We start from the raw sequence: 17205 nt of genomic DNA, 5'->3' as shown, positions 1-17205 counted from the left end.
ACCAACCTCCTATTTTGAGGGACATTACTGAATCATTTTATCTTTATTCCTTATTTTATTCCAGATTAGAATTTGCCTTGATATCATTTGCCATAACCACTGAAACATTTTGTTTGCTTTTGATTTTACTCTCTACTTCCCTGGAATAAACCTTACCTTCCTACTCACCCTCAGTCAGGTTGTCAATATTTCTGCTCAGATCGCCTATCTGAAAGTTATAATGAGACCACAGATAATGAGGCTTATCTCTAAAACACTGTAGTTGTCCTGGATTTCTGGATTTCCTTGTTACATGGTCCAAGGAATGCCAATAAAGGGTCTGCCCCTTAGAATGCATATTTGACAGTCTTGACTGCAAAGCCCTGGAATTTTATGATGCAGTTTTTGTGTTTTCTTCTTGACCAAATAACTCCTTTCCATGATATTTTGCTTTTATTGTTGTTTTGTTATGTTATATGTTGTACATCTGTGAAAGAGCCCTATCTGTCTCTGTCTATCCTTATACATACACACATACATATCAAACTAGAACCTCAAAAAGAATTCCTTTTTTAAGAAAAGAATGCCTATATCCTCCAGTAAATGAAATACTAGAAACCTTCAAGTTGAATTAGTTGTTTTATTTTGTTGACTTTTCTAGTCCATAGTGGGTCAAGTTCTTATTCTCCACACTATCTTCTTTCTTTAACAGGTTTATTTCAGACAAATACTGTGCTCTGTTTGCTGGAGACTTCCCTACTAGCTCATGAGACACCAGTCTGCAATACTGTCACAATAGACATGTTCTTAAAAGCTCTTATCTAAATCCAGTTTTTAGAATTATATCTTATGAAAATCGGGATTCTGATATTCTAGAAAGCAAAACACCTTTATATAATGTTGTTTTCAATTTTGGTTTTAAAGCTTTGTGTTAAGTTTCTTATAGTCTACTGAGGAAGGTAGACATAGACAAATTTGTACAAGTTGATAAATATCAGTCTAAACAAAATTTTAAAACTATGGTAGAAATCTATTGAGCCTATTTGATATGCAATAGGCTCTCAATAAATATTCATTGAATAAATGAAATTTGAGGAAGTTTTCATCTCAGATATTCCTTTTTTGTAATGAATAATAGGGAGGGGGGAAATGACCTGATAACATTTAAAAAAAAAAAAAAACATAATATCAAGGCTAGGCATGGTGGTGCAGGACTCTAAACCCAGCAACTTGATTGAGAGACTCATGCAGAAGGATCACAGGTTTGAGGCCAGCCTTTGCAACTTAGTGAGATCTTGTCTCAAAAAAAGGCTGGGTGGGCTTGGCTTGTGGCTCAGTGGTAGAGTGCTGGCCTTGCAAATGTGAGGTACTGGGTTCAATCCTCAGCACCACATAAAAAATAAAGTAAAGGTATTATGTCCATCTACAACTAAAAAAATTAAAAATTAGAGAAAAAAAAGGTGGGGGATCTGGAAATGTAGCTCAGTGGTAAGGTGCCTCTGGTTTCCATCTCTAGTACTGCCAAAATAATAATAATATAACTTTAGAATGATATTGTTTTTGATTTGTAGGATCATAACTCTCTCATGAACAAAGTGAATATAATCACAAGAGAGACATGAGCTATACTTATTCTCTTCTCCTTCCTAAGAATTCAAACAACTGTGTCATGCAAACTTGGCCCCTCACACTTCTTAAACTAAAATTAATAAAATATTCACCTCTCCTAGTGTATGAAGCAGAAAAAGTCTACAGTTGAAGGTCACAGGAATGTCATCTTCACTCCCTTTCTTTACATGGTGGTCTTGAGCTCTTCTCACTCTTCAGGAATCTTGAAAATAAGTATTTTGTGCAAGGAAAGTTTTACTTTATTTATACTGATTCATACTGGTAGGTGGTGTATCCATTTTCTCAATGATCCCCTAATTATGTAATTTGAGAGTTGTTTCTCTTCCTAGTAGCAAGTTCCTGTTTACAGGCCCTATTAACCTTCCTGCTCAATGTTAACTTACGGTTTCTCTTTCTTTTGGATTGTTTCTGTTTGAAAGTTAAGCCCTTAAATTATGAATAATTCTAAATCGCAATAATCACTTGAATAATCTACTTTCATCAACATCTGCTTAAGAGTTCAGGAACCTCCCAGTAACCTCATAGATCTTTTGTCTGTTTTTTGGGGCTTTTAGAATTTGCCAAGATACTAGGGATATTGGTGGGGGCAGGGGGTGGGCAGAGAGAGAGAGAGAGAGAGAGAGAGAGAGAGAGATTTGTGAAGACTACTCTAACATCATTATATAAGCATAATTTGTTTTTACAGACATGACATGACTGTTGCAAAGGGGAAAGCATTTCTTATGACATTACCCCCTTTATTACTTAAAGAGATTCAAGTTCCAATGTTGACCTGTCAGTTGCCATGTGAGTGATTCCAGTCTGTCCTTTTAGGGTTATGGTATACATCTAACTCATGTCAGAAAGGCCCAGTAAGAATTAAGAATTTGTCCACATTTCTTCCTTTTTTTAAAAAAAAATTAATTGTAGATTAAATAATAACTTTATTTTATTTATTTTTTATGTGGTGCTGAGGCTTGAATCCTGTGCCTCACACATGCTAAGCAAGTGCTCTACCATTAAGCCACAACCCCAGTCTTCTACATTTATTTCTTGACAAGTGAAATAATTGCCAGAAACATCTGTTGATTTCATATGGTATATCTGTAATGTCTGCAGGATGAGAATGACATTCCAAATCTGTATTTTGCTACACCCATGGTGCCTGTGTCATTTAGCTACATCAGCTCCAAAATGTTTTTTTCAATGCATGGTTCCAAGTTTTTAAAGATGAGAAGAAACAGAAAGTTCTTTTCTTTGAGCAGTATTCTAAAGTTTACAGAACACATTCCTGCATATGATCCCACTTGATCCTCGTGACAGCTCCATGAGCTGTGCAAGGCAATTCTTGTTCTCCCCATTTTGTAGATTCATTAATCAAGAATCTGAATCAAATGGAAATTGCCTGAGGCCACACAACCACCAGAGATGGGTTCTTGAAGAGAGTTCAGGTTTCCTCTCTCCTGGGTTGGTCCCGTTCTCCAAGCATGATTGTGACTGCTTGGACCATGGACTGGGGTTTTTGTTGGTTGTAAGCAGACTACAGTGCAGCCTCTTACAGCCCTATATATAGAAGAATTAACTTGCAGTTAAACATCAAATATGTGAAGCTGGAGGCAACCCAGAAGGATGTGTCTGGGGTGGGGTAAGGAATTTAGACGAGCTGAGTCATAAGGAAATTGGTAGCCAAATAGTAGATATTCTATAGTGAGGTGCTATAAAATGCAGGTAGGACATGGCCTGTTTAATAGTAAAGGCCAGAGTGTGAGATAAAAGGCAAGTGTCATGGAAGCCAAGGCATCTATTTGGATGCAAGGGGCCCACTAGTCAAAAAAAGACACAGTTTCAGGTGCCATGGCAAGACCACTCTTACGGAAAAAGTCTGGCTCATATTAAAGGTATATCCTGTTAAGATGAGGAAGGGATTTTGCTCCAAATTTTCATGTCATCCATTTCCTTTTGACTCTTTCCTTCTCACTCTTATTTTAGCCTGTTCCTATGTCTTTTTTCTAAGCTTCAAGAATCTCAGTTTTTGTTTTATGTAGAAATAGACTGTCCCTATACAATATTAACATGGGGCTTGTGGCATTTTTCCCTGCAGAGGAACAAAGGAACAGCATGATCAACTCCAGTTTGGAATCTGTCTCATCAAATGCAAACAGCGTCCTTAATTCCAGCAGCAGCCTACAGCCCAACATGAACTCCAGTGACCCAGACCTGGATGTGGTCAAGCCCACCCGGCCCAACTCACTGTAAGTATAACGTCCACCCACTTGCTACACAAGGGCCCCAGTCAGCCATTGTGCCAGAATTTACTCTCTGGTCCCACCTGACTTTGGGCCATAGTCCCATGAACATGATTTAAACCTTTTCCCTAAACTTGGAGGTTGGCTGGTTTGTTGGATTTTTTTAAAGTATCATCATCTCAAAGGGGAGTCACTATTCTTAACATACTGCTTCTTGGCCTTGGTGAACTTGATTTACTGTCCTGCTGAGATGGCTTTGGTTATGGCTATTGCCTGTGCTGGCTGCTGGGCATGAAATTTGCTTAATTTCATAAATATCCAGGGACTGTAGTAGCTCTGTAGATCAGTAGCCAAGTATGTTTCATTCATGTTGTGTCAGTTTCCCTTCCCCTGACTATGTTGGAAATGTTCAGTGCTACCTCTGTGCCCGCTTCCAAAAAGGAAGAGCCCCTAGTTGGCCTTTGGGTCTTCATATCCTCAAACCTTAGTATAACTATGATCTTTCACCAGAGACTATGAAAGAGCCTTTTTTTTTTTTTTTTTTGGCTTTATCTTGAGCCTTAGGCACTACAGCCAAGACAGGCAGTGTGGGGACTGGTTGTCCAATCCCCCACAGAAACTATTCCACTAGATCCAGAAAGTTCTCCCCTGTGAATTTATCCAGCATTGCTTAGCATGCTTCTTCAGACCATCCTATAAATCTTGTCAGCTAGAGCCTTTGCAGAAAGAATGTGAGGCCATGACCAGAACAGCTGGACTCTCAGGCTACAGCTGTATAAAAGTCAAGAAAAACAGAGTTGACTTTGCCTTTCTCTAGTGAAAATAACTTGAGGCTCAGCCACGGATTGTCTCCAGGCAGTTGTTTCACTTGGAGAGACATCAGCACTTGGGTGAGACACCAGCATGTCAGCAGCCTTCTCCTGACCCTCGGAGTGCTGTGGTTGCATGAAAGCACCCAGAGGTTCCATCTCTTTAAGATATTTACAGATCTGCAAAATGGGTCTAATGATTTTTTGCCTTAGAACAGACTAAGGGAAAATAAATGTTTGAGAGGAAAAATGACTCCAAAATGGCCTTTAAAAGTACATGTAATGGATAGGTAACTACCGTGTAAGGTAAAATCTTTGAGAAAAATCAGGTCTTCTTTTAGTTGTTGGCAGCTTTACATTGTATGGACATTCAGGAAGTTTAATTCCTGGCCCTTTTTTGGTAGTGTGTCTGTTCACCAAGATGTGGACCATGCCTCAAGAGCTTAAAATTATTGAATCTGTCCATCTTCTGGGCAATGGGTTTCTTCTGGTTCTCTATGAATGAACTTGCGGAGGAACCCACCCAGCCTTTCTGCATGTTTCCTCAGGCTCTCCTATACCTGATTTCCTAAAATTAAAGAGGATTCTATTTTCTTCCCTTTCTTTTTTTTTCCTTCCTTTTCCTCCATTTGGTTTACGTTTCTGTACCTTGCAGTGGCTAAAGTTATTTCTTGCTCAGCATGAGCAAAGTTGAACTTCTTGCCCAGGTTGCTTAACACCCTCTGACTTTAGCCATCCAATACCAACTAATGGTCTTTAATCTTTGTTTTTAGCGGCTGGTAACTCAGGGCCCCTGAGTCACCACTGAGTACAGTGTGTACTGAGAGGTTGTTTGGGCAGCTAAATGAAAGGGGGAATATATCTTTTAAACAGGTCCTAGAGGAGAAGCCTTGGGATTTTTAATATTTTAAGATATCTACATGTGATTTGTGTTTTATAACATACTGAAGATCACTCAGCCAACTTCAGACCATCCAGGTGGACTATTCTCTGCCTAATGCAGATTTGGGAGTCTTTCCCAGGAAGGGAGGGTGATTCCAGAAATAGTTCTACTTGTTTGTATTTAAAAGAGGATTAGAGGTAGACGTGTAGGTGTGTTTCCAACAAGACTTCTGTCCCCAAGCTGAATGAGTTTCTGACTCCCCCTGTGCATCCTGAGGCCAGGGAAGGCTGTTCCTTGAGGGAGTAGCAGTGCCAGTGCTGGTGCTGGCGTTTGCCTGGTCCCTGAGTAGGAGCCATGCCAAAGCCCCTGTGAGTTTAGTAAACAGGTTCACTAGCTGTCCCTCAAATCCAAGGTCCTTCTGCCTGGGATTTGCCTGGATGGACCATGAATGGAAGTTAGGCATTCCTGCCAGATGGAAGCCATGGTACTTCCCCTGAGTAATTAATTCTGATGAGGCTGTCAGCACACTATGCCAGGGTAACCAGGCCCAGTCACAGCCAACCAAGAACCCAGAGCTGGAGCCCTTCACTCCCTCCATTGTTGTTCAGTTAGAGGTTTACAGGGATCCTGGAATGAGAATACTTGATGCAGATGGAAACCATAAAACAAAGGCAGAGACAGAGGGCTGCTATTAGCTTGGTGATTATTTAGGCATAAGGTAGGAGACAGCCACCAGGAAACTGTTTGTTCTTTTTATTTCATTTATTCATTTTCACAGTGAACTGGACGATCATCATGGCCATGTAAAAATCATCATGAAAGAAACATTTGTTACTCAGTGTACTTTGGTGCCTCCAATAATACATTTTTCTCTTTGGTAAACCTTTCCTAGCTCTCCAAGGAGATTAAGGTTCTCTTGTTGGCATGAACCTAAAGCTAAATCAGGCATCAGAATTAGTGTTGCCATCATTCTGCCCAGGCCAGGGAGGGCAAGGCTGTTGTGTTCAAATCTTTGGCAGGTTTTCAGCTAGATTCCTAAAAATCAAAGGACAGTTGATAAACCAGTACCAAAGTTCAGCTGGTCTGAAATCATCAGCAAATCTTGCTAAATCTGTTTTGTGCTTAAATCTGTACTAAACTTCCTAGGGGAAACCAGAAAAGGAGAATTCTTGTTATGGTTTGGATGTGAGATGTCCCCCAAAAGCTCACATGTGAGACAATGCAATAAGGTTTGAAGGAGAAATGACTAGGTTATAGCATTAACCTAATCAGTGAATTGAGCCCTGATGGAATTAACTGGGTGGCGGCTGGAGGCAGGTGGGGTGTGGCTGAAGGAAGTGGTTCATTGGGAGCATAGCTGTGGGGTATATTTTTTGTATCTGGAGAGCAGAGTCTGTCTCTCACTCCTTCTGATCACCATGTGAGCTGCTTCCCTCTGCCATACTCTTCCACCATGATGTTCAGCTTCACCTTGAGCTCTGAGGAATGACCTGGTTGTCAATGGACTGAGACCTTTGAAACAATGAGCCTTCAAATAAACTTTCCTCCTCTACAGTTGAAAGACCCTCCTCTGGATGGGTCTTTCAGTCTCAGCAGCTAAAAATCTGACTAAAACAATTCTTTTCCTTCCTGAGTGTACAGTTTGACTAAGGAGAAAATGCAGTGGCATATGACAACGTGAGATGGGACTTTTATAGCTTTTAAGTATGTGTAGAGTTCACTGTCACCAGGCATAATGGTGCATGTCTGTAATCCTAGCTGCTTTGGGAGGCTGAGGCAGGAAGATCACTAGAGGCTAGCCTCAGAAACTAGTGAGATTCTGTCTCAAAATAAAAAATGTAGCTCAAAGGTAGAATGCCCTGGGGCTCAATCCCCACTACCAAAAAAAAAAAAGGGGGGGTTAATATTAACTGAATATCTGTGAGCATATGCATCAGGTCAAAGTATTAGGAAAAGTAAGATGAAGGCGAGGTGGACATTAAGGAAGATTTGGATGGGTAAGTGAAGGAGCATTCCAGGAAAGGGGAACGAGGGAGTGGAGATGATCCAGGATGGATAAATACAGTCTAAAATCATGTATTAGGGGAAGGGAGTTGTAGTTGCACCCCTGCCACTACCAGCAAACAACAACAACAAACACTTGAATAGATCTTTAAAATTAGAACACTTCATATAAAAAAATCCAGACTTCCTGCTGAAACAACTGGACACTCACATGCAAAAACATGAATCTGAATAAAGACCTTACACTTTTCACCAAAATCAACTCCAAGTGGATCGTAGATTTAAATGTGAAAAATCAAAGCTATTAAACTTCTAGAAGATAACAGGAGAGAACCTAGATGGCCTTCGGTGTGATGATGACTTTTTAGTGAAAGAAAAATTGTTAAGTTGTCCTTCATTTAAACCAAAAACTTCTACCCTGTGAAAGACACTGGTGAGATAATGAAAAGATAAACCACAGATTGGGAGAAAATATTTGCAAAACTCATATCTGATAAAGGGCTAGTATCCAAGAAATACAAAGAACTCTTTAATTAACTCAATAATAAGTAAACAAACTACATAATTAAAATATGGTTGAAAATCTGAACAGACACCTCACCAAGGACGTTCAGGTGACAGATGTGCATATGAAAAGATGCTCTACCACATACATCACCAAGAAGTGAACATTCAACACACCTTTTAGAATAGTCAGACTTCCAGAATACTGACACCACGCAGTGTTGGGGAGGACATGGAGCCACAGGAACTCTCGCTCATTACTGGTGGGAATGCAAACTGGTAGAGTCACTTTGAAAGACAATTTGGCAGTTTCTTACAAAATTAAATATACTTGTACCATACAATCTTGCAATTGTGCTCCTTGGTATTTATCAAATGATTTGAAAATTTTTATATCCATATCACAAACATCCACGTAGATTTTTTTAGCAGCAGCTTTATTTATAATTCCCAAAATTTGGTAGCGATCCAGATATTCTTTAGTAAGTATGAATGGATAAGCTGAGGTATGTTCAGACAGTGGAATACTATTCAATATTAAAAAGAACTATCAAGTCATGAAAAAAACATGAAGGAACCTTAAATGAATGTTGCTAAATGAAAGAAACCTGTCTGGAAAGACTATAAAAAGGTATGATGCCAAATATATGACTTTCTGAATGATGAAAAACTATGGAGTCAGTAAAAAGATTAGTGGTTGCCAGGGATTCAGAAAGAGTGGAAAGGGCATGAATGTTGGGGCACAGGGCATTTTTAGCATTGTGAAACTATTCCACATGGTACTATAAAAGTAGATACAGACATGCATTTGTCAAAACCCATAAAACTCATAGTATACAAAGAGTGAATCCTAATATGAACTGTGGACTTTAGTTAATAATACTGTATTAATATTTGTTCATCAGTTGTAACAAATGTTCCATGCTAATGCAAGATGTTAATAATTGGGAGGAAATATGGGGTGAGGGAGAAGAAACAGATTTAGCAATAATTTTTCTGTAAGCCTAAGACTGCCTTAAAAAAATAAAGTCTACTAATATGTTTTTTTTAATTCAGATTTCCATCTTCTTTTGAAAAGGTAGAAGATTCTACTACACCAAACCCAGTTGTTACTTGGTTGGAGATGGTGCTGTTTGGTTCCTCCAATCTCAACACTAGCCTGCTCTACTCCTTGAGATCTTCTGCCTGTTGACATGCAATAGATTAAGTATGGCCCAGAATCTTTTCTGCCCCTTTCATTAAGAGCTGAAGCCCTTGTATCCAGGCCGGCCTTCAATCTGGTACTTGTTTTGAACAATAGAATGTGGTAGAAATGATACCATATGACTTCCCAGCCCTGGCCACAAGGCCTTGCACCTTCTTCTCTCATCCTCTTGGAACCCAGCCACCACATACAGAAGCCCAGCCTAGCCTCTGTGAGAATGTACAACCATTGGAGAGAGAAGCCCAGCTCTCCCAGCCAAGCCCCATACCCAGGCAAGCAGTTAGTTGAACGAAGTGACATGAGTTATTCCAGGCATGACGCACTGAAGAGCAGCCCAGTCGGCCCATAGACTCATGTTAGATAATACATTGTGGCTGTTTTAGGCCACTGAGTTTGGGGTGGTTTGATGTGCAGCAATAGTTAACTAACACAGGCCTATGATTTTGTGACCTCGGAGTCACAGGCCACTGCCTGTGGATGGAGCTGAGCCGCCTGGGTGAGATAGAGCTGGGGAAAGCTCTCACTGTGCCACGTGGACACAACTAGCCTTTCACTTTTCAGAATCTTCTTTGAAAGAAAATGAGTCATAACTGAGATTCTAAGAAATTAAGAAACAAAACAAAATTCCTAGCTAATGGCTGAGGCAAGCAAGAAAGATGGCCCAAACATTGGACTGAAAAGCAGGAAACCCTGGGTTTGAATCCTGGCACCAACACAGGCTGGCTGTAGGATCAGTCCTTGGCTCTGAACACACCCAGCTCCTACTCCCTGGGTGGAAGACGTGTGACTGCCCCACCTCCAACAAGGGAGACAGTTCAGTGGGTGCTTACAGAGCCCCCTCTCCTTCCATAAGGACCAGTAGAAATGGCATGGTGCCAACTCCTTCCTGGAAGATCTTGATTTTTAAAGAGGAAGTAAATAAATACTGATAAAGAAGTCAGGGGTCGTCCCACCAGGAACATAACATATTGCAGTAATTCCCCAGATTAGAAACTCATAGGCAAATGCTTTCTTCATACCACTGTGGTGAGGGTGAGGGGGCTTGTTAAGATTGGAAGAAGTCTAGGAGGGCAGGGCTGATTACACCAATGGTGAGCCCCGCCTCTGAGGTCTCCCTGCCTAAGTGATCCCCGCCTCTAAAAATTAACTGCTCAGTAGTCTCATAAATAAAACTGATTTTCCCGCATCCTTTCCTCTTCTCTCTCTCTCTCTCTCTCTCTCTCTCTCTCTCTCTCTCTCTCTCTCTCTCTCTCTCTCTCTCTCACACACACACACACACACACACTCTCTCTCTCTCTTCCAAGTTATTTCTGGTGACCTAAAAGATGTGCACATGCCAAAGGCTTGCATATTCCGCCAGAATCAACCATCCTCTCCCATCTTAATGGCCAGAGAGCAGACCGTGGAATCCAAAGGATAAACAAGGGTTGCTTCCAGGCGGGGTTGTTTGCTTGACTCCTTAGTTTGATTCAGCTGCTCTCTGATGAAATGTAGGGGAAACTTGCCTAGAGAGATGTCTCTAAAATTTTACTTATCTTCTGCTTATTCAGTCAACATTCGTTCAACAACTATAAACTGAATACCTATTGGGAGTCAGTGTTATACTTCAGTGCTGAAGGTACAGTGATTTGAAAAGAAACTTAGGGGGACTGAGAGTGTAGTTCCGTGATAGAGTGTATGTATTAGCATTCACCAGATTTCTAGGTTCAAACTTCAGTGCAAAAAAAAAGGGGGGGGGGGAGTTCTGTTTTTATGGTGTGTGTGTGTGTGTGTGTGTGTGTGTGTCCCGGGGATTAAACCCAGAGATACTCTACCACTGAGCTACATACCCACCTATCTATCTATCTATCTATCTATTTATATATTTATTTATTTTGAGACAGGGTCTCGCTAGATAGCTGAGACAGACCTTGAACTTGTGGTTCTTCTGCCTCAGCCTCCTAATTACCCAGGATTATACATGTGGGCTACTATGCCCACTGCTTCCATGGATTTTATATTCTAGTGGGTACAGGAGAAAAATCTGTATCTAATTTATTAGTCCGTGAGGAATTCTATGGAGAATACTAATGCAGGGTGAAGGAAATAGAGGTTTGGAGGAGAAGGAAGAAAGTTCCTTTAACTCTCTCCACTTCAGTTCCCTCAGAAAGGTGGCATGGAGATTGAGGTCATCCTTTGTATTTTATTTGCATGTCTAGCACTCTGAATTACAGCAATTATTATAAATATTATCTCAGAGAGCTCCCTCCACACACACTCTTTTCTTTTTCTCTCTTCTCTCAACCCTGGTATACACTTTTCCTTTGCAGAAAAAATGTCCCCACTGTTGCTCTCACATTTCCTTACAGCTCCCTACATCTAATCTGAGACTGGAGCTCTCTGTTGGTCCAGGGCTAGAGCTATCAATGCACGGGGGAACTGCTATTATAGAGAGAGCCCTGCCTTGATCCAAGACCACCTGAGGTAGGCATGCCTGTTCCTGGACAATATGGAAACCTCCAAATCCCATGGGGTACCTGATGGGCTGTGTGTATAGCTGTTATTTGTTGAGGCTAAAAGAACCTCAAAATGAATAATATGCATTAAACAAGCAATTCTTAATGAGTTTTATTTATTTATTTTTTTACAAAGAAAGGTAATTTTTTTGTCTCATTGCTATTATATGCCAAAGGAGTTAAACCTAGACAGGCAACTATTATTCTACTAGAATTGTCTTTATTTGTCATTCTTTGAAATGTGGGCATTTGAAAGAGGAAGTTTTCCTGTGTGGTTGGATTAGCTTCTGTGGAGGAGGATCTCCCTGTTAGATTGAGGAGTCTGCTTCTCACCCACCTGCAAATGTAAAAGGTCTCTTTAGACAGTTTCACCTGCAAATTTGGGCAATAACTTGAAGGCATAATGGTTTTCTCCAGGAATCATTTGCCTTTTCTTGCTCCTGCTCACAGTCCCCCTGGTGATTCTAGCCGAATTCTTCCCTGTCGTTTCTAGGAAATGCCTGAAATAATCCTTCTGTCACCTTAGGCTCCTGGGACTGCCACAGTTATATCTTCCCCAAGTAACATCCCCTTGATGTGTTAGGAGAACGTTATTGATGTGCCACATCGTCTTTTCTGAGTGGCCTCATGTCAGTTTTTTTTTTCCCCAAAATGATATCTCCCTCTCCAATCAGGAGCCTAGCTGGGATTCACATGGGTGATTATAGAGATTACTGATGGGTGATCCATCTGACTTCTATTGGATAAATGTGTTTGGTTATTAGCGGTTTCCCTCTCCCTCCCCATCCCTCTCTCTTTAATATAAAAACTGCTTGAGGCACCCTTCATGCTTCATGACACAGCAAGATTTCTTTCCCAAGCATCTGGGCTGTCAGTGGTACTTGAATCTCTACAGCCTGTCATTCAGGGGGAACTTGGGACAGGGCAGGGAAGGTACTGTTACAATGCCTACACACATCCCTGTTTTCCAACAGCATGGAAAGCACAGTTGGAAAAATATTTCCCTTCACATTTCCTGTACGTTTTCCCTTTAAGTAATGTTCACCCATATAAAAGGTCTCTTTTTATCTATAAACTTATTAATCTTCCTAAGTAATCTAAAACAATTCCCAAATTTGCCATGGCATACAATACATATTCAAAGCCTTGAGGTTTGATTAAAGGCATGAATGAATGAATATCATTCTGAATTTAGCTGTCCTCAAATGCCTTATGGCACTGTATATGTGTGTCTAGGTGCTGAGCATTTTAAATCTAAACTTTTGGGTAGACTTTTTAGGGAAGGAAATGGGCTCAAGATTTGGCATGGCTGTCAGCAGTACTTTGCCTTTAGAGCTTTGAAGGAGCTCTAAAGTGCCATTTTTCTCAGGTAGGATTAGTTTGGAATTGTTTCTCCCATTGTATATGTAGTCTGGAAGATCTTATTGGGAGATTCACATTCTAAATTGAATAAATGAAAGTTACATTAAAGTACTGGTTTTTAAATCTTTTTAATGAATCCGAGAGGCAGATGCTTACTTAGCTAGGGAAGTATTCCATGTTGGATACAGCCTCAGGATCTTGTTTTTTAACCCTCTGCATTAAGAATCTAGAAAGCCATAGATCCTTCAGAGCCTTCCTCTGGTCTATTACACTGTCCTTCCAGGGAACTGTCTGAGCTCAGTGCAGTAGTTCAAGTAGTGGTTCAGGATCAGCATCGTGGGCATCACCTGACACTTGTAAGATGTAGATTTTTACATTGGCCCACTCCATCAGCAACTCCTGAGCAGGGGCCTGGCACTCTGTGTTTCACCAAACCCTGCAGGTGATTCTGATCTGTGCTGAAGTCTAGTGCACAGTGGCATAGAGCGTTAGGCTGATAGACTCCCACAAGAATAAAATTGAAGCCGGGTACAGTGACAGACACCTGTAATCTCAGCTACTCAGGAGGTAGGGACAAGAGGATCTCAAGTTTGAAGCCAGACTCGGCAACTTAGTGAGACCCAATCTTAAAACAAAGGGCTGGGGATGTAGCTTAGTAGAGTACCCCCAGGTTCAAATCCCAGTAATGCAATAATAAAATTAAATTGGGATTGACCTCATTCTAAAGCTCTTAGGGCCAAGCCTGGGTCATCACAGACACTCTCTGTCCATGTAGTGGTAACTGTAGTGGCCTTCACAGAGCCCTGCCCTTGGCCTTTGAGATAATTCGTAGCTTCTATGGCTGAGCAGGGATTTGCTTTTCAGAGCAACTCAATTAGTTCACCAGTGTTGCACTTTCAGACTCCCCCCAAAAGTCCAGCAAACTACTTTGCAAATGCATGTCTCTTGGTCACAAGTCTAAAGAGGGTGGATGCATCCATCAAGCCAACAACTATGTGTATTGAGCACCTACTAGGTGTGAACAGGATGAGATCAAGACACTGGTATTGATAGTAGAATAGTTCTCATGGATATGATCAACATGGACACTTGATTTAAAAATTTGGCTTTTTTTATTAGTTGCTCAAAACATTACAATGATCTTGACATATCATACATTTGATTCAAGTGGGGTAAAAATTTGGCATTTTTAAGTTAGTGTTCCCAAACTGATGCAGGAAGTAGGAGGAGGTATCACCAGGCAAAATCTGAGTTGGACCTCTTACCTGGAGGGATCAAGTGTTGGCTATATCATTTCCTAACTGCATAAACTTGGGCAAGTCATTTGTTTTCTGAGAAATTGATGACAGTATCAGTTCTATGAAGTGATAATAATAATACCTACCTTCAAGGTTGTATTCAGGGTAAGGATGAAATAATGCTTTCTTTGTACATGGCCTGGTTCAGAGTAAGCAGTCAGTGAACATAGGTTGCCACTGTAAGTCATGTGCCAGACAATAATATTTCAGTCAACAACAATGGACTGTGTATATGACAGTGGTTGCATAAGATCATATCACCTAGTGACCTTGTAGCTGTCTTAATTTGTGTAATTGCACTCTGATATTCTTACAATGACAGAATCACCTAACAATGCATTTCTCAGAATATCTATTTTAGTCAGATTTTTTCACTGTTGTGACTAAAAGATCTGATCAGAACAATTTTAGGAGGAAAAGTTTATTTGGGGGTCAGTTTCAGAGGTCTCAATCCACAAACAGCAGGCTCCATTCCTTAGGACTCAAAGTGAGGCAGGATATCATGGCAGAAGAGTGTGGTAGAGGGAAGTGGCTCATATGATGATCAGGAAGCAGAGAGACCGACTCCACTCCCCAGATACAAAATATATACCCCTAACCCATGCATGTCCCAATGTCTCACCTCCTCCAGCCACACCCCACCTGCCTTCAGTTACCACTCAATTAATCCCATCTGGCGATTAATTCACTGATTGTATTAAAGCTCTCATAACCCAATCGATCATTTCTCCTCTGAACCTTCTTGCATTGTCTCACACGTGAGCTTTTGGGGGAGACCTCACATCCAAACCTTTACAATATCCCTGTCAGTAAACAACATATGACTATTTTTTTTGTTACCTTATTGCTTATTGTCCCCAGCAATGAAAAAGGTCCCAGTGCTGCTTTCTTTCAGTTGCAGTAGATGGACACTCAATATTTATTTTTTTTATTTATTTTTGCTGTTTGACCCTGAGTGACTCATAGCAACCCAGATTCAAAACATTGAGATCTTAAAAATGAATTGAAATACCTAAAACTGAACTAATTACAAAAGTAAAATACACTGAAATCAGTGGAAGCACTCCCTTACCAGACAAACTTCAAGCTCTTTGCAAGAAGTCAACAGGCTGAGTGTTTACCCTGGGGAGCCTTGTCAAGCCACCTACCCTATTGTTTCTCCTTTGGGTGGAGCCAACTGGAACTACATTAATTATGCTGGAAACTAATTGCAATCTGAATCTTCACTGGGGAATAATTTTGCCTCCGGAATTCCTCTGCAGCCTATGACTCTGTGTTAATTTGACTGCCTTTATGGCAAAAAGGAAAACAGTTTCTGAAAAAAAAATCATTCTGAAATTTGGGCTTCTAGTCATTCAGTGCATTTGCTCTTGCAAATTCTCTTCCAGGGTCTCTCAACTTCCTTCACAAGGAGGCAATATGATTCTCACCAAGATATTACTTCAATACTCCTTTGAATATTTCTTACAAATTAAAAATAGTTGGTGATGGGGCTCTTTCTTGGCTGATAACAAAATGCTCAGAAAATGGATAATAGCTGCTTTCAGGACTACCCTGTTACCTCCAGTTGCCCTATGCAGGAGAAGCCATGTCTTCAGGGGGAAAAAAAAGTGATGATATTGTTCACAAATAGTAATGCCCACCCAAGAATGATGAATTAGCACCCTAGGAAGAAACATCTGCATAATCAAAATAATATAATAAAGAAGGGTTTATTTATAAGAGGATTGGTGCAGGGGAGTCCAATTAGACAGTACACTACACCAAGTCTAGTAGCTGCCAATCAGTCTCACCATGCTTAGACTGAAGGGATATGAGTAGAAAATTGTACCAGAATCTAAGGGTGGAGAATGTTGGATAGAGTTAGCAACCTGAAAGGTGCAGTGACCTTTGGTCGAGGATCACAGCAAGGTGGAGGTGTCCTCAAAGCAGGGGAGTAAAATCCTAAGCCTTCTCCATCCTTTCCTGCTAATCTGCAAAAGCTCCCCACTAGCTAACTGAAAGTCAGAGGGTGCAGAAGCCCTACTGATGTCATCCGCACTTTGTTTCCAGAGAAGAAGGTAGGTGGGAGAATGTCTGGAGAAACAAGTATGATATCTAGCATAGTTGCAGTGGAAACAGCAGCAGTAATTATCAGTAAAGGATTCCCTAAAGAAATTATAGGCTAGAACACTGGCCAGTATAGCAGAGAAATGAGGTAGTTCTCTATGTGCTGATAATATACAGTAGCCTTCAAAGGTACATAAAGTGGGAAACAGGTACAAAGCAGTGTGTAGTTATAGTTCTCAAGCCAGCCTTCCCGTTAGCATCCCAGCCCAGCCCATCCCACCTGAACTCTGTCCCTAGAGCCTCAGTTAATTGATCTGGGGTAGGGTCTAATTTTTTGGCATGTTTTTTAAGCTTCCCAAGTGATTTTGATATGCAGCTAGATTTGAAAACCATTTATATTATGTAATGCTACTTATATAATAATCCAGAGGTATTGACTAAAGACAAGTATGTGAACATGCCTAAAATATCTGAGAAGATCCAGGGGAGTGAATGTGTGGTAACCTCTGTAGGAAGCAGATGGGGCAAGGGTCTGCTGTAGGAATACTGGCTTTTCATTTCCACACTACCTCTTTCTCATGTGGGAATTGTTTACATGTGCCACATTGACTGCTTGCTTTCAAAAGAATAATTAAAAATAGATTTGCTTAGTTTCAAAACCACCATTTATTCATTTTCTTAAAGCTATGGCTTATACCTGGGTGCTATGGTGAATGCCTATAGTCCCAGCAGTTCAGGAGGCTGAGGCAGAAGGATCATGATTT

The 17205-nt window shown here is 40.7% G+C and overlaps 1 protein-coding gene across 7 annotated transcripts in view; it reads left to right on the top strand.

The window, feature by feature from the left end:
- Positions 1-17205, top strand: part of Arhgap26 (Rho GTPase activating protein 26) — a 411097-nt gene that overhangs the window by 329547 nt on the left and 64345 nt on the right. For all 7 annotated transcript variants that reach the window (XM_046460145.2, XM_058584255.1, XM_058584256.1 and 4 more), the window contains one exon: positions 3689-3839. In XM_046460145.2, coding sequence (XP_046316101.1) covers positions 3689-3839 — 151 coding nt within the window. The remainder of the gene's footprint in view (positions 1-3688; positions 3840-17205) is intronic.

The sequence above is a fragment of the Marmota monax genome, unplaced genomic scaffold, assembly GCF_021218885.2.
Source record: "Marmota monax isolate L192 unplaced genomic scaffold, Marmota_monax_Labrador192_F-V1.1 WCK01_AAM20220418_F8-fsc00006, whole genome shotgun sequence".
Lineage (NCBI taxonomy): Eukaryota > Metazoa > Chordata > Mammalia > Rodentia > Sciuridae > Marmota > Marmota monax.
Note: the sequence above shows the minus strand (reverse complement) of the source record. Positions and strands in the feature narration are given on the sequence as shown.